Genomic DNA, 27,452 nt, shown 5'->3' with positions numbered 1-27,452 from the left:
CCCTTTATCTCAGCAGTGCCTTCACCTAACATATAGGCCCTCTTTTACAAAGGTGCGCTAAGGGGCTCATAATCGAAAGAGAAAAACATCCAAAAACCGGCCTAAGTCGACACTTGGACGATCATAAACGAAAGACAACCAAGTAATCAAACCGGGTTTTGGACATATTTCTAAACGACCTAGGCCATCATAGTGCCGCTGAATGACCATAGCTAAATGGGGCGTGTCAGGAGGAGTGTCGAGGGCGGGATTTGGGCAGGATATGGGCAGGCTTAGACTTAGTCGTACTGCATGTATAACCGAAAGTTATACAGTACAGGATTGACGGAACTTAGACATTGTGACTTAGACCATTTAAAACATGGTCTAAGTCACAAAAACCCACCTAAAGTTACCAGATAAGCACTGCAAACACATAATACAGACCCCCACACACTACCCAGTGATCACCCCCCCAACCCCATAAAAATCATAATCACACCTTTAAAACTCAGCAGAACATCATCACCTGGCAGCCTGGCATAGGAAAGCCTAGTCGTCCTGCACAGAGGCGGCTTAAGTCGTCTTGAAGGTGGGTTGGAGACCCATGGAGAAAAGGCCCCATGCCCATAAGCCCCTGTAATCACTGCATTGATACTGAAACATGTGCACTCCCCTATACACCCCCAAAACCCTTTTGTACTGGCATAAGTGGCTCCTGCAGCCATAAGGGCTGTTAGGGTGGTAGATAAGTGGGTCTAGGGGATTCTGGAGGTGGTTTGGGGGGCTCACCGTGACCTATAAGGGAGCTGTAGTGAGATGACATGGCACCCTTTTAATGAAGTTCACAGCAGTGCCCTGTAAGGTACCCCACCATTTAGGTGCCATGTCTGGTTGTTCAGTCCATCACTTTGCAGACTCCCTCCCACGTCCAACAGGGCTTGTTCTAGGCGTTTTTGACTTGGATGAAAAGTTGGACGAAAATGTGGTATAAAGATGGACGATTTAGCGACTTGGACGATCAGATCGGCAGGTCGAATACTTAGACGATTTTCAAAAGGGAAAAAAATTTGGATGTATTTTTCAAAAATGTGTCCTACGCTTTTTTTTTTACTTTGGATGACTTGTGACTTAGACAAAAATGGACTTAGACATTCCTTTCGATTATGCACCTCTAAGTGTTTTAGCGCGTGTTTAGCATGTGCTAAATCAACGCTTGTGCTAACCACTAACGTGTCTGCACTGCCTTGCATTAGCGTTTAGCACACGCTAATATTTAGCACATGCTAAAAAGCATAGCGCACCTTTGTAAAAGAGGGGGATAGTTTTGGGTAACAACTCTATGATGATCAGCTATTAAGAGTGCCCAAATAAGAGTTACTAACCATAAAAGCCTGCTCAGGAACTGAAATTTACATCACCGGCAAGGGGAATGTGGTAAGCTGGGTCAACGTGCAAGTTCTGATCCAGCCTCTGCTAAGGCTATGATTTTTCAGACTGAACCAATCTCACCTTCTCAAGCCTCCCTAACCGCCACCAAAACAATCTAAAATAAACTGCTTGGCCATCCCAATCCACATATAAATGGAACTGGAATCACTTACAGTTCTTCTATTAGATCCTGTGCTCATTTTAAAGGCGAACATGGTATGCCGTGACCTCTGTTTTCATGAGCTACTTTTATACCGTATGCAGTAAGTTTATTCCACACCAGTGATTCCATTAATAGGAGACTCTCGGAGTGGTTTGTACTTTACCTCACAGTTCCATTGCATAAACAAAAATAATTCAAAGGTCATTGTCTAGGTTTGCCATAATGCATCCACTAGTTTATATATGGAATGATTAACATTAGGTAATCACCTTTTTCTAAATATGTAGAGACACAGACCCCAGTGGGACTTAATCTTCTTCCTTTCTGGAGACACAGATCCCTACTGTATTTAGGACTGCTAAATCCTTTATGTATAAGATTCATAATCTTAGCAATATATTTCTTCCTATATTAAAACACAATTTATTTAGTGGCCCTTTTACTAAGGTGTGCTAAGCCTTAATGCAAACTCAGCGCACCACAAAAAGCTTACTGCAGGATGCATTAAAGCAGTGGTCTCAAACTGAAACCCTTTGCAGGGCCACATTTTGGGTTTGTAGGTACTTGGAGGGCCTCAGAAAAAAATAGTTAATGTCTTATTAAAGAAATGACAATTTTGCATGAGGTAAAACTCTTTATAGTTTATAAATCTTTCTTTTTGGCTAAGTCTTAATAATAATATTGTAATTTATAGCTAAAGAGACATATGATCAAGACATATGACAATGTTTTATTTTACTTTTGTGATTATGATAAACATACCGAGGGCCTCAAAATAGTACCTGGCGGGCCGCAAGTTTGAGACCACTGCATTAAAGTGTCCTGTGGTAATTTACATGTTTCTGCATGTAAACTAATTTTTCCAATTTTTTTTTTTTTTTTTTAGAAGGCATATCATGGGAGGAGAATTGGTGTGGAGGCAGTGGCATAGCAAGGGAAGCTAGTCCCCGGTTTCTCTTGGCAGTGAGGGATCTCTTAAATGAATTCTCCCCCTCCCCCACATCTCTTCTAGTTGTTACCGACAGCGAGCAGGATCTCCAATCTGCTGCTTGAACTGGCTGAGCCTGTCCTCTGTTGTTACTTCCTGGTCCCACAAACAAGAAGTGACATCAGAGGGAGGGCTGAGGCCAGCATGAACAGCCAGGAGACCTTGCTTGCTGCTAATGATAACTAGAAGAAGGGGGGCGGGGAGAGAATGTATGTAAGAGATCCCCCTGTACTGAGGGGGGCGGGGGGAGAGAGATGTTCCACCCCTGTTCCCTTACTATGCCACTGCGTGGAAACATTAATGAGCTAGCAAATTCATGTTATCATACACTAACAGGTTAACACAGGAGCAGTTAGCTAGGGTTACTAGACATCCGGATTTCCCCGGACATGTCCTCCTTTTCAAAACCTGGCATTTTGTGTAATTGCTATTGTGTGCAACTCCAAGGGGGACAGTGCCCATATGTGGAATCTAGGCAGGCTATAGATATGTTGCTAAGTAATTCAAACTTATAGAATATTATCAGTTGCGTGTATTGTAAATTGGTGTATCTAAGAGTGCCATGCACCAGTCATTAGCATGACACTGGTTGAGTAAAGGTGGTTTTACGCTAATATTCTATAAAGGTTTAGGTATGACCCAAAACCATTATAGAATTGGTGCCAAGTGTACCCCATTGTAGCACTTAATTTGAGATGCCAAGTTATAGAATTTTCCCCTTGCTGTCTCAGCAGCTCTTCTACCTCTAAGCTAGGCAGAGGCTTTGAGTGACTGTTGTAGCACGAATCGCAGTGTCGCAAACCACAGTGAAAAAATAACTATAAAGAAAAATAATCTTGGATTTTCTACAGCTCCCAATTGAATGGACAAACAGCCGAGCCCCGACCAGTGCAAAACTGACGTACTAAGCAAATCTTCATCCTTAAAGCTCTGCCACCCTCAACTTTCAGGCTCCTAATCTGCCCTAGCTCAAGAAGACATACTTTTAAATATTACTTTTTTTTTTTTTTTTTAAAGCAATAACAGATAGCCAGTGTTTTACTTGGTGTTAGAATAGAGACAACTTTTTGAGGTCCTGCTCTCTTTGAATTGCTTTGTACTCATTCTTAAGGTGTAGTTATTGTTTGTTTTTGCTTTTTTAAGGGGGGGGGGGGTGTTGTTACACTAACCAAATGTTGAAGGCCACGTGGGAGCAGCTAGTGGGGGGAGGATGAGAAAAACAGCAGAGGGATTGTGAGGCATGGAACAAGAGAACAGATCCTGGGGATTATAGGATCGAGAGAGACTACAGCAGAGCAGTTTATTCTTACACCTTGCTCTATTGCTCCCAAACACCGCCTCTGAGTGACTGTCTACAGCTATCACATTATTGAATGAACAGCAATCACCAAAAAGCACTTTAAAACGTACTGCAGAAATTAGTGGCCACAGCCAGAATAAGGCTTGGAACGCACTGAAAAAGCTATTGGAGCATCAGAGTGAGGCTTGAATTACACGGGACGAGGCTTGGAATTCACGGAGGACGAGCACTTGCGCGAGCCCCGACCTCGGAAGGGGAAGCCGAAGAGGTCGAAGCGTGGTGGCGTCATTTTCGTGGTGCTTTAATGCTGAAGCCATGGCCGGTAGCGAAGAACAGTTGCGAGGGGAGGAAGGGAAGAAGCGACAGAAAATGGCAGGTGTTAGTGATACCGGTGCGAGAAACGAGGTTGCGGAGCGGCAAGGACAGGGAGAGGTTCTCTTCCCGCCCACGTTGAATATCTCGGAGATCAAAAACAAGCAGCGCAGGCACTTCATGTTTCTGCGCTTCAAGCAGGAGCGGCGGAAGGTGAGGAGTTGGACGCCAAGCGAGGCCTGTCCTCGAGTGTGCTTTTGCTTACTCTCTTTTTTTTTTTTAAATTTATCTTTATACAGATGTCATAACTCCAACCTGGATTCCCCTCAGTGTGACTCCCCCATCCTCCCTTCTTCACCAGTTACTCTTCCCCTCAAAGCCCAAGATTGTCAACTGCTTCCCTAACTGCATATATACTGAAACTGCACTAAATCCTATCTGTACAGCATCCCGAATTGTATATCCACTGGAATAGCCCAATCCTCCTTGCCGTATCCCATTCCCTAAACTATACTACACCATTCTTTTTGTAACTCCTCTGGAAACGTTCTTCTTCTTGTAACTCTAATGGAAAAGTCCAGAAGTCTCTTTGTAATCATCCTGGAAATGTCCAGATGTCTCTTTTGTAATCCGCCCAGAACTGCAAGGTTGAGGCGGAATAGAAATCAGTAATGTAATGTATTGATTTTAAAATTTTCAATAAGTGTGAAACAGTATACAATCAATTTACATTTAACATCACTTAGAGCTCTTACAATATTCCTTCAAAACAAATATCCCTCCCTCATTTCCCCAGTCAATAGACCCTAAATATCCCACCTTCCCCCCTCCCTGGATGTGTACAATCAGCAACGGAAAAGAAAAAATATTATCAATCTTTACAGTATTTTTCTAATGGTTCCCAAACCTTCCTAAATTTATTTAAATGCACCTGTTGTATGGCCAGAACAGGTTCCATTTTGTTAATGTGACACATTAACAAAACATTAACAAAGAATTTCACCAAAAGGTATTGTTTACACGATCCCAATTTTTCGTAATATGTTGTATGGTAACCCCTGTCATGATGAATAAGAGTTTATTAAATTGCTTACTTTCTTGGGAATGGTGACTTGTATGTGGTACACAATTATTTATTATATATCATTTACACAGGAAGATGGGGCTCTATGCATTGATATTATATTTTAAACATACAAAAAATACTTTTCTGAACTGCTTTGTTGATTTGTCCTTGAAAGGTGATATAGTATGTGGAATAACGAAATGAAACGAGATATGAAAGCCCTGATTCTATAAATGGCACTTAGCTGCAATTGTCAATCTTCTGCTAGGCACCGTTTATAGGTGCTTGGGGGCACCTAAGCAGTCAGGCCCAGATTCACTAAAGATAGTGACTCAATCGCTGTTGGCCGATTTTCAAACAGCGATTGAGTCACTGCTGTTGAAAAAAGGCTTATACAGTCAAACCTTGGATAACGAGTAAAGTGGTTTGCAAGACGAGCAAATCATTTTATTGAATTTTAACTCGATAAATGAGCATTGTCTTGCAGTACGAGCACGTATAAGCACGTCGCGTCAAGTACGCACAATATATGCGCATCGCTGAGTGTAGCTGAATGTAATACAAGTACCCGCAGTTCAAGCGCGCACAACATATGCACATCTCACGCTGAGCGTGGCTGAATGTAATAAAAGCATCACACCCAATTCAAAACGAACAAGGTCTTGCAATATATACAGTACTATATTTTGTATTAAAGATTTTGGGTTGTGGAACGAATCGTCTGAGTTTCCATTATTTCCTATGGGGAAATTTGCTTTGATATACGAGTGCTTTGGGTTACAAGCATGCTTCCGGACCAATTATGCTCGCAAACTAAGGTTTTACTGTATATCTTAAATGTTGTTAAGCGAGAAAAAGTGCTCTACTCCTTAGACATTATCCTTAGTACCTGTATTCATGTCCACTGTCATTTAGAGGAGTATTTACAGATAGTGTAATTTTGCTAATATAATGACATTTCTAAATTGTATGTTGTCTATGATCTCAGTCTCCCAAATTTACTGCTGTTCACATTAATATTTGTGCCAAAGTGCTTTCTTCCAAATTCAGTTGAGGCTATTTGTGGATTTTTATGTAATATTTTTTAGGCCCACATTTACTGAAACTTAGTGCATTAATGGATATTAGCATACTCTGTTATGCGACCCATTTTATTCCTGTGGTCCACACATGACTTAGTGTGTATTAACATCTGTTAGCACATGCTAAGCTTTTTAGTAATCATGACCCTTAGCCTCAAACTGCATTTCTTGGTATTGAGGGTTTTCTGTCTCTCCATGCATTGTACAGAATAATTGCTAGGCAGTATACACTGCTGTATGTTCTCCCTCTTCATTAATGAGCTTTGTTTTTTGCTTTTTTAGGAAAAGTTAGCAATTAAGAAAAAAAGAAAAAAAGAAAGGGAGGCTCTTGGAGATAAGGTAAAATGACATACCAAAATAAATCTGATTTTAATTTCTTATCTTAGCATCGATGTATAAGGTAGGAAGGGGGTATACACTGAATATTTTAAAAAATTGGCCTGGCTTTATACAAGGGGCTTTTGAAAATTTCTTAGCCCAAAGAACAAAGTTGGGGCAATCTCTTTGAGGGCTAAACACTTACTGCCTCTTTTACAAAGCCGCACAGCAACAGCCCCGAAGCCCTTTAAATTTCTATGGGCTTCGGGGCCGTTAGCGCAGGGCAGCTGCTAGCGCGGTTTTGTAAAAGAGGCTCTTAGTCCAATGATTTTCCACTTTTTTTATTCCATTGGAAAAATACGGAATGAAAAAAGTGGAAAATTGCTAGATGGAGACTACCCCAACTTTGTTAGTTGGGCTGAGAACTTTTCAGCGGCTCCTTGTATATAGGTGTTTATGTATGGGTTAGTTTTATTTGATATACCACCTCTAAAATATTATCTAACTGGTTAACAATAAAAAAAAATAATGCCTAAAATTATGAGGATCCACTTGAATAGGTCGGAGTCCAAATAAAGCCTAATTATATGTATATGACTCAACACTACTTCATTAAGTCATACAGCATGATTCTCCTCAGAGACCTCAGAGGTGACTATTTTCACATGAGCCAATGAATACCCATGACTTACCTCCTATCTTCATAGGTCTCAATCAGATCTTTTTGAACTTTAATTTTAAACTTATATTTAAAGTGCAAAACTAACTTATCTGCTATTGATCGTGGAAACAACTTCTAAAGTTGAAAGAGAAATAAAATCCTTGGAGAGGAACAGCGTTTGATTTAACCTTTGGTGGGAGACGTCCCTGAGTTTGCCCCTGATGAAGGATACGAAACGGGGCTCTGTAGGACGATCAGTTGGCACTCCTGGACAACAGACCCTCTTATTAGATGGATATTGGCGGCTTCTGAGATAAGTCCTTGTAGATGGTAGTTTAAGTTTATTGGACATATGTGATTTCCTGCTTTCACAAGGCTCATTAAGCAGTGATTTTTGCACTTTTCTGTGCTTTTTGAAATTCTGGAACATTGTGATTTTGCACTTGACACTTTGGGCACTTTATTATTACTATTATCAATTTTTGCTCTTCTGAATTCATATTTATTAGATTTTTATATGTACTGTATACAAAAAAATTTTATTGAGCAAGAGCTAAAGGATGGCGTTATATGATGTTTGTGGGTAACCTTGCAGGCACTCTAGGGTGCTGTATGCTTGACTAGCCCTGGTGAATTTCTGACTTTTTGTCAAAAAGTTCCCATGAACTAATTGCCTCTCTCTGCTATTTATTAAATTTTCAGAACCCATTGGTGTTTCTAACTAGTGTTAATTAAGCAGTGCAAACTTGAAAGCCCAAAGGTTCAAGACGGTTCCAAGAATTGAGAGTAGGTCTCTTTCTTCCAGTTTATATGTTATGACCCCTCTTTTATAGAGTAGGCTATTTATTTATATAATAGTGCCAGTAATAGTAATTCATATACTCTGATTTTAGCTTGCACATAAATTAAACGTAGAATATGATGGAAGATGGGAACTTTTTAAAGGCTGTTTTAGCTGCCTAGAGATCAGAAGAGGTGTAAGGCATTTTAATATGAAAAGTCAAACTGACAATTGACAATTGGAACCTTTCTTGTGACCTGGCAATCTGCCCTGGCATCTTCCAGTTCAGTTGAAATCAAGGCTGGCATCTGGCAACACAAGTCTTAATTTACAGCTACCTTGAGATTTTTTGTCTTCTTAACTCCTTCCAATTTATAATAACCCAGTATGCCAGCTACAGTTCTCAGCCAGTGACCATGATCCAAGGTTCCTTTTAAAACTGTGAAATCATTGGGCCTGAATCTGGCAACTAGGAGTTTAATTAATAACGGCTTTAAATTAATTTATGGGTTTAATTAATAATGGTTTTAATTAATAATGCCTTCCAACCAGGGACTGTGACTATGCCTCTGCTGTGGAAGATGTAATAGTGCCATAGAAACATTTTCATTTTGATTTTTTGTGTTTCATTTTATTAACATGGATAATAATTTTTCAGTATTCTACATAGAATAATAAATAAGACCTGAGCTGACCAGGCTGGCTTGAAATATTATTTTAAACTTTTAACATCTAGTCATCTAGCTTTGTGAGGTGTGTATGCTTTATTAATATTTTAAAAATGCTGCAAAGTGATTGCAAAGCATGAAGGAGGGTTTTTAAAATTTTTAAAAAAACAATTTTTCTTCCCTTAGGCACCACCAAAACCAGTACCAAAGACAATTGAAAACCAGCGAATTTATGATGAAACAATAGTAGACCCCACAGATGAAGAGGTAATCTTGATTAAAAATACATACAGTTTTTGTTAGAAAGGATTAAGCCTGGTTTGGCCTGGATCTAAACAATTTTGTGATCCCATTGGGGTTGATCTTCTAGCTAAGAAAGGTCAATAAAGGACTGTCTCCAGCTCATGACTTTAGATCTTGTGTTTGATTTTCACTCAAAAAGAAGACGGGAAGTACATCCACTGCAGTAGTTAAAGAGTTCAGTTATGTAATCTAATGGCTTTCTGATGCCACTTGTTTTTGAAAAAATGTGTATCTGATGTGGCATGCTACTTAGTTTAAATTGTTTTTATAGTAGTAAAGTTCAGTACAGTACTACTGCATAAATGTACCATAACTATTGCATAAATGTGTAACACATGAAATCCCCATCTCCCTTCCTATGCTTGCATTCCAAATCTTAAAATGCCACAGCCAAGATTTACTTAAAACCCTTTCCCTTTAGCAATAGAGGTTGTGGTTCTTATTCCAGTCTCCACTCCCCTTTCAATCATTCTCCTCTTCCTATTCCCAACACCATATCTCTCCTCTGTTCATAGATAGATATAATTAACTAGCAAGCAGTGGTAAAAGTATACTTCTCCCTCCGTATTTGCTGTGATAGGGGATTAACAGAACCGCAAATACAGAAAAACCGCAAATAACTTTATCATATGTTATTCGCTGTTTTCTATTAAAAACCATCATGAATATAGTAAAACCGTGAATAACATGGTGGGAGACCTGGTCTGTTCCTGGAGGAGAGGCAAAACACAGTGAAGAAAGTGCTGGGAATCAGCGATTTCTCTATGCAAGCTGATGTAATTTGGGGAGAGGAGCCAGCAAGCTAAAAACCGTGAATAATCGAAACCGTGAATGCTGAAACCACGAATATGGAGGAAGAAGTGTAAAGTAGTGCCCTGCCTCATTTGTTTCTCATACATTTCTTTTTTTTTTTTTTTTTTATTTTAAACAAATGTAATTTTATCCCAGTAGTCCTTATGTATTCTTTACTGTCTATGGATATGTTTTTATGTCTATTGTTTAAATGATTTATTTTTTTCCCCAATTTTAATTTTTGTAATACGCATTGAAAATATTTGATATTGCGTGTAAATCAAAATCTTAATAAACTTGAAACTTCTGAGAGTGAGAGATTTGGGTACAAAAATCTCATATCAGAAGAAATTACTTCTTTTGCTTGAAGGGTTAAAGACAGGTACCTAGCTTCCCACAACATTAGAGTATAGAATTTATTCTGCCAATCTCAATAAGAAAGTACTTCTTCCACTATTAAATGTTGTAGGATATGTTTATTGCCTTATAGCTGCCTTCCTAATCAACAATCTTGATGTGGCATATTACTTCATGCAAGTACCTGAAAGTGGTATTCTTCCACCTCCCATGCCATTCCAATAGTTTTTAGTTCATGATAGTGTTATAATTTTTTTTTATATTGAGGGTTTAAAAAAAAATAAAGATGAAATGTAGTTGATGTATTACTTCATAGAAATAATGGCCAACGAGTTATACACAATACCCTTTTTCAGAAAATGAATACACTTGAGTGGATATCCTCAGATTAGGGCTGCCGTTTAGTATCCGCAAATTTAATTAAGTTGTTTATCTTGAATTACATTATGGCAATATGAGACCAGTAGTAGGTACTCTATCTTAGATCATTCAGAGTCTGAGGATGTACTTACATCAGATTGATTCTCTGAAGACATGTGAATTGTCCATCATACATATGGGTGATAATTAGGGAAAGGAAAGGGAATGGTACTCGATGTAGTGACTTTCTATGGTTAAAGTCAAAGCGGTTTACATATTATATACAAGTACTTATTTTGTAGCTGTGGTAATGGATGGTTCCCTTGCCCAAAGTCAGAAAGAGCTGCAGTGGGTATCAAGCCCAGTTTCCCAGGTTCTATGGCCACTGAGCTACTTCTCATTTCAGAGCAATGTTTGGATGCTTCCAGAACTTCCCAGGAATTTTTGAAATTTAAATTTTCATCATGAATGCCTGTTCCCATAGTTCTACAGTGAAATGGAGGTGCTTTGTCTCTTTGTGGCTCTTAGTACTTGAGCTTTATTTTTCTGTTTTTAAGCATATACAGTATACCCTGGCCCTTTTTGCTCTTTAGTTTCTTGGATGTGTGTGTGTGTGGGGGGGGGGGGGGGGGTTTCTCAGCAGTTTGAAGTCTTTCCCCTACCCCTCCAGGATTCTATCAGTAGGCCCAGTTTTACTGTGGCCATCATGGCCACAATTTAGAGTTCGTTGTGGTATTTTTCTCACAGCATTTGACAGGAAAACCACTGACTTTTTAAGTATTTCCTCAGATGCAGACAGATGTCCACCATGGACCATCATAATATCTGGGAATGAAAAGTGATTCAGCCTTTTACTAATCATTTTTATAGTGCTTCTAGATGTTCGCGGTGCTGTACAAATGTGCAGGTACTTTCTCTGTCCCTACAATCATATAATTGTGAATATCTTGAAAAGATGTCTGGTTGGGTGTGCCATGGGGATTGGGTTGAGAAGCACTGCTCTAAAGAATTGTGTTTGGCATCATTAGAGGTAAAGCACTGACAGAGAGCAGCCCCTCAATTTTAGAATGATCTGCACGCTGAGCTTAGATCTGAGCCTAATATAAACATTTAAATACTTGAAAGATATTAATATATAACCAAATCTTTTCCAGAGAAGAAAAAATGGTAAAACTAGAGGGCATAATCTGAGGTTGCAGGGGAGGAAGACTCAGGAGCAATGTTAGGAAATTATTTTTCACGGAAAGGGTGGTAGATGCCTGGAATGCCCTCCCAAGGGAAGTGGTGGAGAGGAAACGGTGATGGAATTTAAAAAAGCATGGGATCTCTAATTAGAAAATGAAGAATGCAAATTAAAGAGTTAAGGATGGTACTAGACAGACTTGCATGCTCTGTGTCCCATATGTGATGATTTGGTGTAGGATTGGGCTGGGGAGGGCATCAATGGAAACTCTACCAGCTTGGAACATGATGTTACTGACCAGACTTTATGGTAGATATCCTGCAAACAGGATGGTTGGATAGGCTGGAGTGAACTTGGACGGCAACTTCAGCATTTGGAATCTAGGACAATACCAGGTGGACTTTACAGTCTATGACCCAGAAATATCAAAGAAGAGACAAGTATTAATCATGTATTTTTAATGGGTATAACTAATGGGCAGTCTGGATAGACCGTTCAGATTTTTATCTGCCGTCATTTACTATGTTACTGTGTTCTGAAAATTAAACAACATTTTCAGATGTGTTACAAAAGTTATAGACCTGTAATGCAGAGAAAGTTCAGTTAACTGTATGTGATGGGCTTATCTTATTTCCTGGGTTAGAAGGAAAGTTTACTTATATTGTTGGGATAAAAAGAGTTAGACTGTTAAGTATGGATGATATTTATGTGTAGTGAAAGAGGTTTTATTGAGGATATTAAATAGTGATTTTTGCTGTGTGTATGTACTGATTTGATTAATATTGTAATAATTTTTTATTGGAATCTTGTCATTGTTCTGTTTTTGAGCTGTATATGACTCAGATTCCAGCTGGGTATTGCGTGGTCAATAATAACTTGTATTAAATTATTAGGCACCTATTAAATATTCCATATTGACCTGCTTACTTACTCCACATGGTTATTTAAATCTTCAAAAACATATACTGACTTCAGAATTTGATAGGCTGATCTGCTTGTGCCTAACTCATTTCCTGTTCACAGGTGGCTTTTGATGAAGCTACAGATGAATTTGCACCTTACTTCAACCGACAGACTGTTCCCAAAATTCTCATTACAACATCAGACCGGCCTCGGGGGGTAAATATTTAGTATTTCACAATAAGTCAAATGAACTATTGTTTCTAAATACCATAATGAGAAACTGGGTGCTTTTTCTTTGATTTGTTTAAGGTTTTCTTTGTAATATTTCTGTATATTAGCAAAAAGACCCTTACTAACCAGAATTTACATTTGAATGCCATTTTTTAAAAACATTCAATTCAGTATGAAATCTAGTGTAAAAAATGACTAAACAGCATTTTAGAGTGATCTTTGTCCTTGAATTTTGTGGTGTACAATTAACCTAATTGATTAATAACCCTTTGAATGCATAATTGGGCCTAACATAGCTTATCTTGTAATGTCTGCATTGCTGTTATTTGAAACATCTGTTTGTACCAACAGCAATTAAAATGTTTTGAGGGTGAATTTTGGGTTTATGTGGTAGGAAGAGCAAAGGAAGAGAAGTGGTTCACACTTAGGATTGTCAGAGGCACATGAGCATGTGTTAAATTGCTGCATGATACTGCTACAAAAAAACAAACAATGAGTTTCCTTCACATCCACTAATATAAAGGCAAAAGTGTTTATAACTTTGTTCATTTATGTATCGGAAGCATAATTTGAGTGTTTTAGCATTCAGTTTTTTCAGTGTGAATAACAATCAACTTTAGGATGACAACATCTTAATAAAATGAGAAATTCTTGTACAATCCCTTTCTATTCCTGGACAGGTGGGTTATGCATCTCCAGTCGCGAGACTGCTTGTAGGAAGCCTCATTTACATTATTTTTAGACCCTCTTACCTCAGGCATCCAGTTGCATTTCTACAAGTGAGACAGTAGGAGCTAGTCTTTTCTGCTCGTATTTCTTTTTCTTTAAAAAGTCACCATTTATAGATGGATCCGTGTGGCTATCTCATCTGCCTACACTGCTGCCAGCAAGAAGCCCCCTCTTTCTGTGAGGGCTTATTCTACTGGAGGTGTTTCCTCCTCTTAGACAGAATCGTCATTGATTTTTCTTTGGAGGAGATTTGCAAGGCTGCAACTTGATCCTCTTTTCATACTTTTACCAAGTTTTACAGGATCGATGTGGCAGCCAAGCAGGATTCTGCTTTTGGTTCCTTCCTTTTAGCAACAGGCTAATCAGTCCCACCCTGACTCTATGGGACTGCTCTGTTATGTCCCACGTGTCCAGGAATAGAGTGGGATTGTACAAGAATGAAAGATTAGGTTCATACCTTTACTAATCTTCTTTCCTGTAAAGCCACACTCTACTCCTGGGAGTTGCTGATTCACTGATTGCCTGCCTTAATAAGTACTGGTAAGCTGGACTTATGGTTTCTTGATCAGCCTTTCTAAAAGTACCATCCGATTTGTAATGCCTTGGGTGTCCCTAGGCCGTGCCCCCCGCCCCCTCTGTTAGTGCAGACTGTCTCCATTTAGCACAGTTTCTACTGTTTAATAACCTGTTTCAATTGTTTGATTGTTATGACTTTTCATATTATGATTAGACTTATTTGTCAGGGAGTTTCCCTGTACCCCTTCCTTTTGTCTATGTCCTATACAGGTAACTGTTTGCTTTTCTATGAACTGGATACCTGAGGGCACTCCTGAGGTAAGAGAGGAGGGTCTAAAAATTATGTAAATCAGGCTTCCTACAAGCAGTCTCGTTACTGGAGATGCATAACCCACTTGTCCAGGAATAGAGTGTGGATTTACAAAAAAGAACATAAGATTAACCTACTGGTAAGAGCTTAATCTTTTGTTATAGATGTTAAAATTCATATTTCACATTTTAAACATGCACTAATCAGGTTTGTGTTTACAGAGGTGCGTGAGGTTTTGTGGGCAGTTGTCCAGCATTATCCCCAACTCCCATGTGTACTATCGTAGAGGTCTGGCTCTGAAAAATATTATCCCACAGTGCATTTCAAGAGGATTTACAGATTTGATAGTCATTAATGAAGATCGCAAAATGCCAAGTATCCTTGGAGTGTTTGAGGATGGAGATGTGATTTTTAAAAAAGTGTGATTATAATTAAGAAAATTATGTATATGTATAATAAACTTTTTGATTTTTATCAGATTCCTTAACTCACTATTAACATATGGACTTGTTTTAAGTCATTTGCCTGAAGGTCCAACAGCTCATTTTAAAATGAGCAATGTCCGCTTGCGTAAAGAAATAAAGGTGAGTTTGTTAGTTGGCAGTGGTCATCTGCTTGGTGGCATAAATTCTGTCCAAGCAGCCTTTATAGTGCATGGAGGTCCAAGGAAAAAGGGGGCCCAAATGCAAATCAATGAGATTAATGAATATTAGGGATATCTTGTTTAATCCTGAGATTGAGGGGGTGGTTCATGGTTCTAAGAACTTTAAGTTATTTGCCTTTGCAGATGATCTGCTGGTGCTCGATCACTCGCCCTAGTCTATCTTTGCTGGTTTTGTTGGAAACTCTTGCAGAGTTTGGAGACTTCTCGGGCTTCAAATTGAATTTTGCTAAATCTGAATATCTGGAGTTTTTCCTCATGGCCTTCCCAGGGAGAGGTTTCATTGTCTTCTGCGCAAAGCTTTGGCCTCCTTTCAATATTTGGGTATAACTCTAGGGATGGATACTGCAAATCTTTATGACCTTAATATTCCCCGTCTGTTGGCAGCCACTAGATCTTCGTTTAAACAATGGGAGGACCTTCCTTTATCTATTATGGGGCACATTAGTCTTTTATAAAATGGTTATCTTTCCTAGATGGTTGTACTGTCTACAAATTCTTCCAATATATTTGCATGCTGCAGACATGAAGACTCCACATCGTATACTTAGCCGGTTCTGCTGGGGAGTGAAGAAGGCCAAGGTGTCCTTTTCAATTTTGGTGGGTAACTGGTGCAGAGGGGGGTTAGGAATCCCAGATCTGAGGCTCTATAACTTGGCCTGTCTTCTTAGACATCTAGGTGATTGGTTCAACTCTACAGAGTTTCATACTCCCTTAGCTATGGAATGTACTTGGTTCACCCCTCTTCATCCTCTTTATGTACTCCATGCTTGTCCGGGAGTTCTACTATTATATATTCATTCTTCTGTCTTGTTCCAGGCGGCCCAGAGTTTATAGAAAGTCTTGACTCGTTGGGGTCATTTTAGTTCTCGTTGTACTTGCTATTTGCCATTGCAAGGGAGTGGGGATTTCTTACCAGGGACGGGGAGTTCTACTTACCGTAGATTGGGGTCTTTGGGATTTGTTCAGCTCCAGCATTTTCTTACATCTAAGGGCCAGCTGATACCTTTGACTTCCCTGGGAAGTCTTGGGGGGAGGGGGGAAATGGAGAGAGCTTTTTGCTTATGGGCAACTAAGTCATTATGTAAAGTTATTGTTTGCTCTTCCTTATCAATAGATGTAGCTCAACTTTTGGATGATCTTTTTGCTCCTGATACTGAGGAATCGCTGTCTATTGCATATTTTCACCAGCGGTTGGTGCAGCGTCTTCCAGCTAAATCGATTGCATCTATTTTAGCTCGCTGGGGCAAAGATTTGGCTATGGATATTTGAGAGGAGGACTTCTTTCAACTCTTGCGGCTTATTCCCTACTGGGTTGGTTCTGCGGAATTGCGAGAGTGCCAATATTGTGTCTTTATGTCGTGCTTATGTTTCCCAACATGGTCATCAAACCTCAAATACTTTCATATATTCTTTTTGGACCTGTCCCCAGCTTGTTCAATATTGGTGGGCTCTTTTTCAGTATCTTGCGGATATCCTCCAGCAACCACTTCAGCTATATTCCATAGGTGTTCTTCTGGGGCAGGTTTCTCTGTTAGGGGTCACGGGTAAGGGTCCTCATCTATAGGTTCTCAAATCTTGTATTGTAGGGAAAACGTGCATCTTATGACATTGGACACAGGAGTCATTTCCTTCCTTTAGATATTGGCGCAATTGTCTTCATGAGTTATTGCTATGGGAATTCTGGGATCTTCATTTGACTTTTAGGAAATCAAAACTTTTTTAATTCTGTATGAGGCCCTATATACAATCGTTGCCTCATTGTGTGCGCAGCTCTCTTTTCAATTGCTTGGGGAATGCGGCCATTCCTCCTTTTGGGGAGATTTGATATGGTGGTTCTGACTGGTGCACGCACACACACTTTCATGCTTATCTCTTTTTCACTGCATGACTGGGGGGAGGCGGGGTTTGGGTAGGTGGGCGAGGGTTTGGGAGGGCCAGGAATTAATGGTCTAAGAAGGGGTTTCACTGGGGTTCATAATAATCCAGGGTCCTGGTGTGTTATAATGTTTCTTTGGGTTATTCCTCTGTTGAGCTTGCCGAAGAGTTATTTATTCTTTTTGTATAGTCATGGCCTAATCTCTTTATTCACATATCTTGAGGTTGGGGGGTGGTGGAGGGGTAGGAATGTTGTTATGTACTTTTCACTATTGTATTTTCATTCTTGCAGTGTCAATATTTCTGTATTATTCTGTCTTCTGATGTTACAATTGAAATTGATGCAGGACTTTAGATGTTCTTTGTATTAGCTATATTCCTAAATTTGCCATTGGTGATTATATTTGTTTTTTGAATCAATAAAAAATTGTTTGATCGTAAAAAGGATGGAGTCGGTCCAGAGGAAGACTACTAAAATGGTGTGTGGTCTTCGTGATAAGGCGTATGGGGACAGACTTAAAGATCTCAATCTGTATACTTTGGAGAAAAGGCGGGAGAGGGGAGATATAATAGAGACGTTTAAATACTTACATAATATAAATGTGCATGAGTCGAGTTTTTCATTTGAAAGGAAACTGCAATGAGAGGGCATAGGATGAAGTTAAGAGGTGATAGACTCCGAAGTAATCTGAGGAAATACTTTTTTACTGAAAGGGTGGTAGATTGGTGGAACAATCTCCCGGAAGAGGTGGTGGAAATAGAGACTGTGTCTGAATTCAAGAGGACATGGGATGGTTACTGTGGATGGGTAGACTAGATGGGCCATTTGGCCTTTATCTGACGTCATGTTTCTATGTTAATCTTCCCCACAAATTTCCTTAATACAGAATTCTTTAAATCTAAAACAAATAATAACCACAGGGTTAGAGATAGGCGTCCACAGATAATTGTGTTTTTAACATTTTCTTAAAAGTCATACGATCTTTGCATAATCTTACTATACCTGGAATTTAATTCCAGAGATTCTTACCATCAAGTGAGAAAATAGATATTCTAGATTTAGCATAACGAATCCCATTTTCTTTTAAACTGATGAGCAACATCCCTCCCTCAGATCTCAAACATCTTGCGGGTTGATAGGTTTCCCACAAGTTTTGAATGCTACAGGCCCAACACTAAAACATATATACAACCTTATACATAAAAGAATGCAATTCTTTTTTGCAAATTCTTATGAGTGCAATTCAGAACATCAGAATTAAGATTATATAAATTAGTCAATAACTATCAAAGTTAATCTGTTTTAACTTGATGAATCAAAATAAACTTTCTGACAAATTTTTCTGAGACATAGATTTTATCATCTTGCTAAATGTAAACTATGGAGAAGAACAGACTCTAGTAAACATTTTGTAAGGCATTCCAGATTTGCAGAGCAGCTCTTAGCAGTTTGTACTCTGGTGGAGACCAGTTGGGCTCTCATTGAGGGATGGGCTGCATGACTTAAGTCTATGAATTCTTTTGCACCACAAATTGTATTGGAGATATAAACCCCTTGTTTAAAAGCTAGTGAAGCTCATTTTCCTAAAATTAACAGCTGAACTTTTTTTGGGCACAAATGTATTTAAATAAGACGTGTGTTTCAGAATGTTTCTTAGATAAGATTCATTGGGAAAAACAATTTGTCTTCTGCTTATCCTGGTTAGTGCCTTGTTGAATTTTAACCCCCTCTTTTACTAAGCCCAGTAGTGCAAGCTGACGTGTTAAATGCTCTGGGTGTTAGAGCATTTGCCCCCATGGCTTAGTAAAAGGGAGCCTAAATCTTTTGTATAGGGAAGGTTTTTTTTCCTGTTTTGGTGCTCTATTAATTTGCATTGCTGAGTTGCAGGAGTAGCTAAGAAGTTGCTGATTATTTTGAAAGGTGCATTGTTTTTTATGGGCTCTCAAAATAGAGCATTATAGATAGTTTCTTGGTTCCTGGAGAATAAATTCCCTGTCTTTGAATAGTGCTAACACTGAAGTGTTGAAGATAGTACTTTGTCATCTGCTTAACATTTTTATTCCTTGTATCAATGATGTGTCCCTGTTACCCCTTTAAATGTGATAAGGGTTTTACTACTATTAATTATTTCTATAGGGTTACCAGATGCACGCAGCGCTGCACAGTCACAGAGTAAGAAAATAGTCCCTGCTCGAAAGAGCTTACAATCTAAACAGGCAAGACAGACAAATAGGATGTCATGGATACAGTTAAGGGGAATGGTTAATCAGCGGGCTGGGTTTGAGGGCAAAGGAGTAGGGTTAAGAATTGAACGCTATCTTTGCTCTTTTGTCATGAGTTTCAGAGCAGAACAGAAATGTAGTTTGTCTCTGGAGAAATTCCCTGGGCCCATCCTTCTCTTTTCTTCTGTTTCAATGGAGTTCAATTGTTTGGTACTAACTGAAGAGATTTGGATAATTTCCTAAAAGTGAAGTCCTTAGGCCATTATTAAGATAGCTTGGGGAAATCCACTGCTTATTCCTAGGATAAACAGCATAAAATTTGTTTTACTTGAGATCTAGCTAGATACTTGGGACCTGGGTTGGCCACTGTCGGAAACAGGATACTGGGCTCGATCTTTCCCAGTAAGGCAATTCTTATGTTCTTAGTGTGGAAAACACTGGCTAGGCTCTGTAGTATGGAGCCATAAAGACTGCCTGTGTTTGGACTGTGGCTGTGACAGAGCTTTTTGTGTTCTTTATTGCCTGGGGTTTCTCTGAGTAGAAGCTCGAGAGGATGTGGAAGGTTGGTCATATCTACGCTTTCTGTCATGCAAGGGATGTCTGGAGATGGTGGAGTATTTCTTGGATGCCTAAGTTCACGCGGACTTAGAAGAGGATAAAGTAGTCATGCAATCCTCATTTTAAAAAATAATTTGTGTAGTTTCCTATATATGTTCCCTGAAGAGATCGTCTTCTAAGCAGGATATGCTGGAAAGGCCTTCTTGCACATTCACATCGAGACAGAGATTCTAAGCCATGCCTGTTGAGTCTAGTAATGGATACTGCTGATGTCTGAGAGACTATATCAAAAGTGTCGCTATATTAAGGGGAAACGACCTGCGAAGGAAGCGGTGGGACCATTGGATGACTATGGAATAAAGGGAGTGCTAAAGGAGGACAAAGCAATTGCTGACAAACTGAACACATTTTTTGTGTCTGTATTTACTGAAGAGGATATACACAGCATATCGGAACCTATCAGGCTATATGCTGGAAACGAAGACTGGAAACTGACAGGGTTGACAGTCAGTCTAGAAGAGGTATGCAGGCAGATCGATAGGCTTAAGAGCGATAAATCCCCGGGACCGGATGGCATCCATCCGAGGGTCATCAAGGAACTAAAAGGGACTATAGCTGAACTGCTTCAACTAATAGCCAATCTGTCGATCAAATCGGGAAAGATTCCGGAAGACTGGAAGGTAGCGAATGTTACGCTGATCTTCAAAAAAGGTTAACGGGGAGATCTGGGAAATTACAGACCGGTGAGTCTGACCTCGTTATCGGGAAAGATGGTAGAGGTGCTGATAAAGGACAACTTTATTGATCATCTTGACTGAAACAGTCTGATGAAGACCAGCCAGCGCGGTTTCAGCAAAGACATATCTTGTTTGATGAACTTGCTGCACTTCTTCGAGGGAGTAAACAGGCAGATAGACAAGGGTGACCCGGTCGACATTGTATATCTGGATTTTCAGAAGGCGTTTGACAAGGTTCCACATGAACGACTGCTTCGGAAAATTGTGAGCCATGGAATCAAGGGTGAAATATTCACGTGGATTAAAAATTAGCTAGAGAGTGGGGGTAAATGGACAATACTCTGACTGGAAGAGCATCACCAGTGGGATGCTGCAGAGCTCGGTGCTTGGACCCTTGCACTTCAACATCTTTATAAATGATCTGGACATTGGTACGACGAGTGAGGTGATTAAATTTGTGGACGATACAAAGTTATTCAGAGTAGTGAAGACACAGGGGGATTGTGAAGATCTGCAACGTGACATAATCAAGCTCGAGAAATAGGTATCGACTTGGCAAATGAGATTCAGTGTGGATAAGTGTAAAGTGATACATGTCGGTAACAAAAATTTCATGCACAAATACAGGATGTCCGGGGCAGTACTTGGAGAGATCTCCCAGGAAAGAGGCTTGGGAGTTCTGATCGACAAGTTGATGAAGCTGTCTGCGCAATGTGCAGTGGCTGCGAAAATAACAAACAGAATGCTAGGATTGATTAAGAAGGGGATCACAAACAGATCGGAAAAGGTTATCATGCCGCTTACCAGGCCATGGTGTGCCCTCACCTGGAGTACTGCATCTAGCACTGGTCGCCATACATGAACAAGGACACAGTACTACTCAAAAGGGTCCAGAGAAGAGCGACTAAAATGGTTAAGGGGCTGGAGGAGTTGCCGTACAGTGAGAGATCGGAGAAACTGGGCCTCTTCTCCCTTGAAAAGAGGAGACTGAGAGGGGACATTATCGAAATATTCAAAATACTGAAGGGAATAGACTTAGCAGATAAAGACAGACTGTTCACCCTCTCCAAGGTAGGGAGATTGAGAGGGCACTCTAAAGTTGAAAGGGGATAGATTCTGTACAAACTTAAGGAAGTTCTTCTCACCCAGAGAGTGGTAGAAAACTGGAACGCTCTTCTGGAGGCTGTTATAGGGGAAAACACCCTCCAGGGATTCAAGACATAAGTTAGACAAGTTCAGTAAGGCTAGTCTCAGTTAGGGCACTGGCCTTTGACCTAAGGGCTGCCACATGAGCGGACTGCTGGGCACGATGGACCACTGGTCTGACCCAGCAGCGGCAATTCTTATGTTCTTATAATTTATAAATCTTTCCTTTTGGCTAAGTCTTAATAATAATATTGTAATTTATAGCTAAAGAGACATATGATGAAGAAACTGTTTTATTTTACTTTTGTGATTATGATAAACATACTGAGGGTCTTAAAATAGTACCTGGTGGGCTGCATGTGGCCCCCTGGCCGCGAGTTTGAGACCACTGATGTAGAATGTCTTATAAAAGTTGTAATTCAGAATTCTGTTGACTAACATAGGTCCTTGGAATACTCTATGTATGAATTTACATATCAAGAGTTCTACCTTCTCTTCCTGGTGGAGTGCTGGCATAAGTTCTGGAGCTATTTACTTTTTTCAACACTGACTCCACAAGTAAAGACTGGTGCTTTAATTACAGTTTGTCAAAACCTGGGCAAGATTGGATCCTCTATAAGGTATCTAATTTGCATGGGGCTACTGGGTCAGAGTGGTGGTTCCCAATTTTTAAATAAAGACTCTCATTAAATTATGAAGAGGTAGCTTGGCACAAACCTTGGGCCACTCTTTGTAGTCCAGAGCTTCAAGCTGTGTTCTAGGCTCTATTTCCAATTCTATATTTATAAGAAGAGCTTGCCCCGTCTGTATAATTAATTTTATGAAAGACAGGCTTTCTGGTGGGGATCTTCTAAAAGGAGGTGGAGGAGACAGGTCTGAGGATATGCCATAGGACTCCTCTGCAGAAAATTTTGAGTAAACAGACGATGAACGAGGAGATAAATCACAATCATACTCCTCTATGTCAGGCCTCGGAGATGTAGAAAGTTGAGGCAGAGGTCGAGGTGAGCATCGAGGAGAGCTTCAAATAAAGTACTGAGGACTACCTTGAGATAGACATTAAGGTGAGCGTTAATGTGATCTCCGAGAAGAATGTTGAGAAAGTGAAGAACAACTCTGTTCCTTGGAGGAAGAAGGAGGCCTTCTTGAAGGGAAATGTCAATGATGTGGAGTCTGAGAATGATCTCTTGATGAAGCTGGAGCAGGTATTTGCTTCATGTGTGACTGCAATAGCTCACCTATCTGAATTTGCAGAGTCTGTATTGGTACCAATGTCAGTACAGAAAGTGCAGGCAATGTCAGGTTTCAAGGCAAGCCTCAAAGGAGACACCAGTTGCAACAATGGCGACCTTGTCTCTGTGCGTCTACGCTTCGAATGTGTCGATGGAGTTGATGTATGCCTGGAGGGGAAGAGGTTTTTATGCTTCTTAGCTTTCTTACAAGTGTCCCATAAAAGAGGCAGCACTAACAAAGCAGATGCGGAACAAGGTGTCAGAGTCTGTGGGCATCCTCGATGCAGATGGAGCTGTTCCCCAAAATTTTTTGTACTGCACGTGTCTTGCTGTGAGCAACCTCTTTTGCAGTTTAGAGCAAAGTGGGCAGGAAATATCATGGTGCTCCGGACAAGGTACCGGACATACCAATTATGTGAGTCTATAGTCAAAATAGTTCTTTGACTCCCCCGGTGCACCGCTTGAAGCCACTAGGAGGCTTGAACATTGAGGAGAACATCACTGACACAAGGTCAAAGAATAGTCTGAGAAGGTTGAGTAGATAGTAACTCGAAAAAGGTTCAGTGTTCCCGGCATGAAAACAGGCTGAGGGAGAGCCCAAATGGTGAAAATTTGAGTTTTACAATAAAACATAAAAAATATGAAGAAATTGAATTGGGAAGGCACAAAAAGTTGTAAAGCTTTTCACGCCTGGAGAAACTCCAAAGAACAGCTTCTCAGCTCTGTGGAAAACTGAGAACTGATTGTTCTGCGAGCTGATGAAGGGGAGGAAGACACTGGCATATGCACAGTATGGGCAGTCTTCAAAAGACTTAAAGTGACGGAATACTTTTTGACTCTCTCTACCGGGGCTTCATGGATGACATCACCCACATGTAAGAATATATTGCTTGCTTGTCCTCAATTAATGAGTATCTTATAAACCGTTTTGAGGGTAATAATGGTATATAAAATTCCTATTGGATTAGAAGAGAGATGGAAAATCTTAACATGGGGAAATGTAGTCTGGACTGGTTCACATTTTTTCATTGAAGGAATTTCCTTTCCACAAAAGCAAAGTGTGTGTTCCCCCACCCTACCCTTTCCATTTAGAATTGACTAAGCTGGCTGGTTATTTTTTTTCAGAGAACTCCATTGTAGCAATTCTGCAACCTGAAGAATTCAAATCAGGCCTATACTAATTTTGAACTATGAATATTTATGGAGGGGCTTTTAGTTAAATTGTTACCTTCATCTTGTCATTTTATCCCTTCCTAATTTTCAGAGAAAGGGAAAGGCACCCACTGAACACCAGCCAGAAGTAATTCTGAATAACTTTACAACACGACTTGGTCATTCTGTTGGTCGTATGTTTGCTTCTCTTTTTCCACATGATCCCCAGTTCACAGGACGGCAAGTTGCCACATTCCACAATCAGCGGGACTACATTTTCTTTCGCTTTCACAGGTAGCTTCTCCTTGTTGCAGGTCTTTTTAATACACAAGCAGTGCCTGATATTTTCTTTTATAACACCTTTCCTCTCATTTCCAAAGATACATTTTCAAGAGTGAGAAAAAAGTAGGAATACAAGAACTTGGGCCTCGTTTCACCCTGAAACTGAGATCTCTCCAAAAAGGAACTTTTGATTCAAAATTTGGAGAGTACGAGTGGGTTCACAAGGTAAGTCTAGTACTAAGCCTTTTTACACTGATGTACGAGTTCTGTCCTGTAGCAGAACTGATTATCGGAGATCTACCCTAGTTATAAAGAGAAAACACTTGGGGCTCCTTTTACGAAGGTGCGCTAGCGTTTTTAGCGCACGTACCGGATTAGTGCGCGCTAGCCAAAAAACTACCGCCTGCTCAAGAGGAGGCAGTAGCGGCTAGCGCATGTGGCATTTTAGCGCGCATTAAGTCCCTAACGCGCCTTTGTAAAAGGAGCCCTTGGTGAGTCATGCTGTAACAAGCTGTGTGTTAAAAACTGTGCATTGAGATTCAGTTCCTAATTTCCTAACAAACACCTGAAGAAAAAAAGAAATATTCATGATGCAGTAGACTAATGGCCCACAAATTGTGGTATGAAAAAGTGCAGTACAGAAAAATGTGCACGCGTTTTTCAGGACTTTCTTTACACAAATATTTGCCTCACCTTAACAATGTTTGGTGCCTTATTACTGAAGGACCAGACTCAATTTAGTATTCACTGACAAGAAACCAGTCATTTCTGAATTAAATGAATATTATGTGTTGGCTATTTATTCATGTATTTGAAACCTTTTGTGTGCTTCAGCCTGGCAAGAGGAGGTGTGGAAGTGTTTCTTCCTCCTGTATGACTTGAGAAATTGTAGGAGATTTGCCTTTTAATTTATGATACTTAAACCAATTGAACAAGCAAACCAGTTGTACAGAATGCCACACCATATAATAAAGAAAAGAAAAAAGAGGAACATGTAACTAAAAAGAAACTTTACACTCGGCTCAAGTCTTACAACTTCTTTTTCATATATTGGGAGTCAAGTAGTATAGCCAGACAGCCAATTTTGAGTGGGCCTGAGCCCAAGTTTTCTCTACTCCCACCTATTGAGGATCCCCCCAAGCTCTGTCTGCTGAAGACTTTCTCCGAAGGTGACCAGAACCCCTTTTTACCAACTTGGCAGGCAGCCAAGGATGATATTGCCAACTGCAAAGCTTGGTAGAGGGGAGTTCTGTTTAGCTTTAGAGGTACTCAGCTGGGGTAATTGGGGATCCCCACCAACTAAATGGTTTTAGACATGCTAGGGAAGAAAATAAAAGAGGGCCTCCCTCTCCAATCCCCCCCTCCAATTTCCCCACCTGCCATTACTATCACGCTGATAGACCCTCACCAAACATAGAACAAGGGATCATGAATTAGAAATAAAAATATTTAGACAAAAAATGAATTGATAGCTCAAAAAGTTAAACTTAGCATGTGCTGCAACACTGGAGAAATAAAAAACAGAAATGCATTTCCTTTTCTACTGAATAGACATTTGCTATGCATGTTTGCCAAAGCCAACATATTCCACTTAAAACATTCAAAATATTTTTTTTACCTTTGTTACCTGCACATTTTATTTTTCCATCATGTTGGTTCCAGTCAGTGGTTCCCAAGCCTGTCCTAGAGGACCACCAGCCAGTCAGGTTTTCAGGATAGCCTTAATGAATACGCATGGGGCAGATTTGCATGCCTGTCACCTCCCATTATATGGTGGTCCTCCAGGACAAGATTGGGAACCACTGGTTCCAGTTTCCCATTTCTGCTATCTTGTGTACTAATTATTATTCAAGTGGTTGCTATCCATTTGTCGTTTCTCCTCTATTCCCTCACTACACCTGCCTCTGACATATTCTTTTTAGCTTTCCTCTCTTTTGTTTGGCCCAAATATTCCAGTTTATATTAGAGTATATATAGTTGGAACCAGAGTTAAAGGTTTGGTGCACTGACTCCACTGCCCTTTTTTGAATCCTGTCTGGAACTTGTGAGTTTGATTGACCACTGTTAAAACATCCTTCAAGCCCAGTTTCCATCTTTATCCAGTATGAGTTATATATTTTGGGCTAGCTGGGTTGTCTGCTGTTTTAAAAAGTTTTGGTTTTTACTTACTAAATAATCCCCAAGCTCTCTTCAGCTAACTGGCAAACAAGTATGAAAAGAAAAACAAAATGTTATTTTTTTTTGTTTAGCTATGCTTCAGCTTCTCTGAGAGAAAAGGGTTGGGAAAGATTAACATAATATAATAAAATATAGGCAATGTACTGGCATAATTGTATTCTTTTTATAGTTTAACCTTTTATGCCAATATAATTGTTTGAGTTTGTACTGTAAATGGCTGTGGTTCACTTTAGTAATATCATACTAAGCATAGAGCCTATTGCTGTAGCTTCCAAAAGCTTGTGAAGTTTAGCATGGTTTTTGTGCAGAATTTGATGATATCATAGTTGTGAATGAGTGGGATGTATGGAGTGTCTTACAGACCTGGACACTACCACCTCTGGTAGCTGTTCAGTATTTATTTCCACTTCATCTCAACTTCCTGAGTTGAGAGTCTGTATAGCTGCTATTCTTCCCTACTCTTGTGCTGGCTCATGGCATGTTTCATTACTACTGTATATACTCTAGTATATTAATGTCAAATTATTTTCTGCTTACATTTCAGCGGCATGAAATGGATACCAGCAGGAGGAAATTTCACTTATAGAGATATCTATGGAAAAATACCCTCATTTGTCTTCTGGCACTAGCAGATGCTGTTTGTGCAGTTCCTAACATTCTTGAGCTGCTTGTACTTTTTTTCGAATTACATTTTATTTATATTTTTCAGAGTGCTGTTTTGTCAGCAATGCTCATCTCACAGTATTTGTGAACCCCTGATGTAGGTGTATGTTTACGCCAAAACACAATTCTGTGTCGATTCTTGACCATTTGTGATTTGGACATTAATAAGCATTTTGACACCATCCATGGCTCTGTTTGTTTGTGGAAAGTCCATTGTTCCATCCCACTATTTTCCTGATTTGACTAGCAGAAACTATACATGGATCAAGTGGCATTTCTAAACGTATTTAATAAAAAAACAAAACCCCA

General features: G+C 39.7%; 2 protein-coding genes across 2 annotated transcripts in view; one reads left to right on the top strand and one right to left on the bottom strand.

Annotated features, from left to right (window-relative positions):
* LOC117346928 (uricase-like) overlaps positions 1–1,709 on the bottom strand; it is a 100,022-nt gene extending 98,313 nt beyond the window's left edge. Inside the window, exon 1 of the mRNA XM_033917204.1 lies at positions 1,584–1,709. Within this exon, the coding sequence (XP_033773095.1) occupies positions 1,584–1,625 (42 nt within the window). The 5' untranslated portion in view covers positions 1,626–1,709. The remainder of the gene's footprint in view (positions 1–1,583) is intronic.
* A 2,152-nt stretch (positions 1,710–3,861) lies between these two features.
* RPF1 (ribosome production factor 1 homolog) lies at positions 3,862–27,452 on the top strand. The gene is made up of 9 exons (XM_033916958.1): positions 3,862–4,386; positions 6,604–6,660; positions 8,936–9,016; positions 12,768–12,863; positions 14,655–14,808; positions 14,935–15,017; positions 24,133–24,314; positions 24,401–24,527; positions 27,025–27,452. The coding sequence occupies exons 1-9, from the start codon at positions 4,177–4,179 to the stop codon at positions 27,064–27,066; spliced, it is 1,032 nt and encodes a 343-aa protein (XP_033772849.1). The 5' UTR covers positions 3,862–4,176; the 3' UTR covers positions 27,067–27,452.

Source organism: Geotrypetes seraphini, chromosome 12 (assembly GCF_902459505.1).
Source record: "Geotrypetes seraphini chromosome 12, aGeoSer1.1, whole genome shotgun sequence".
Classification (NCBI taxonomy): Eukaryota; Metazoa; Chordata; class Amphibia; order Gymnophiona; family Dermophiidae; genus Geotrypetes; species Geotrypetes seraphini.
Note: the sequence above shows the minus strand (reverse complement) of the source record. Positions and strands in the feature narration are given on the sequence as shown.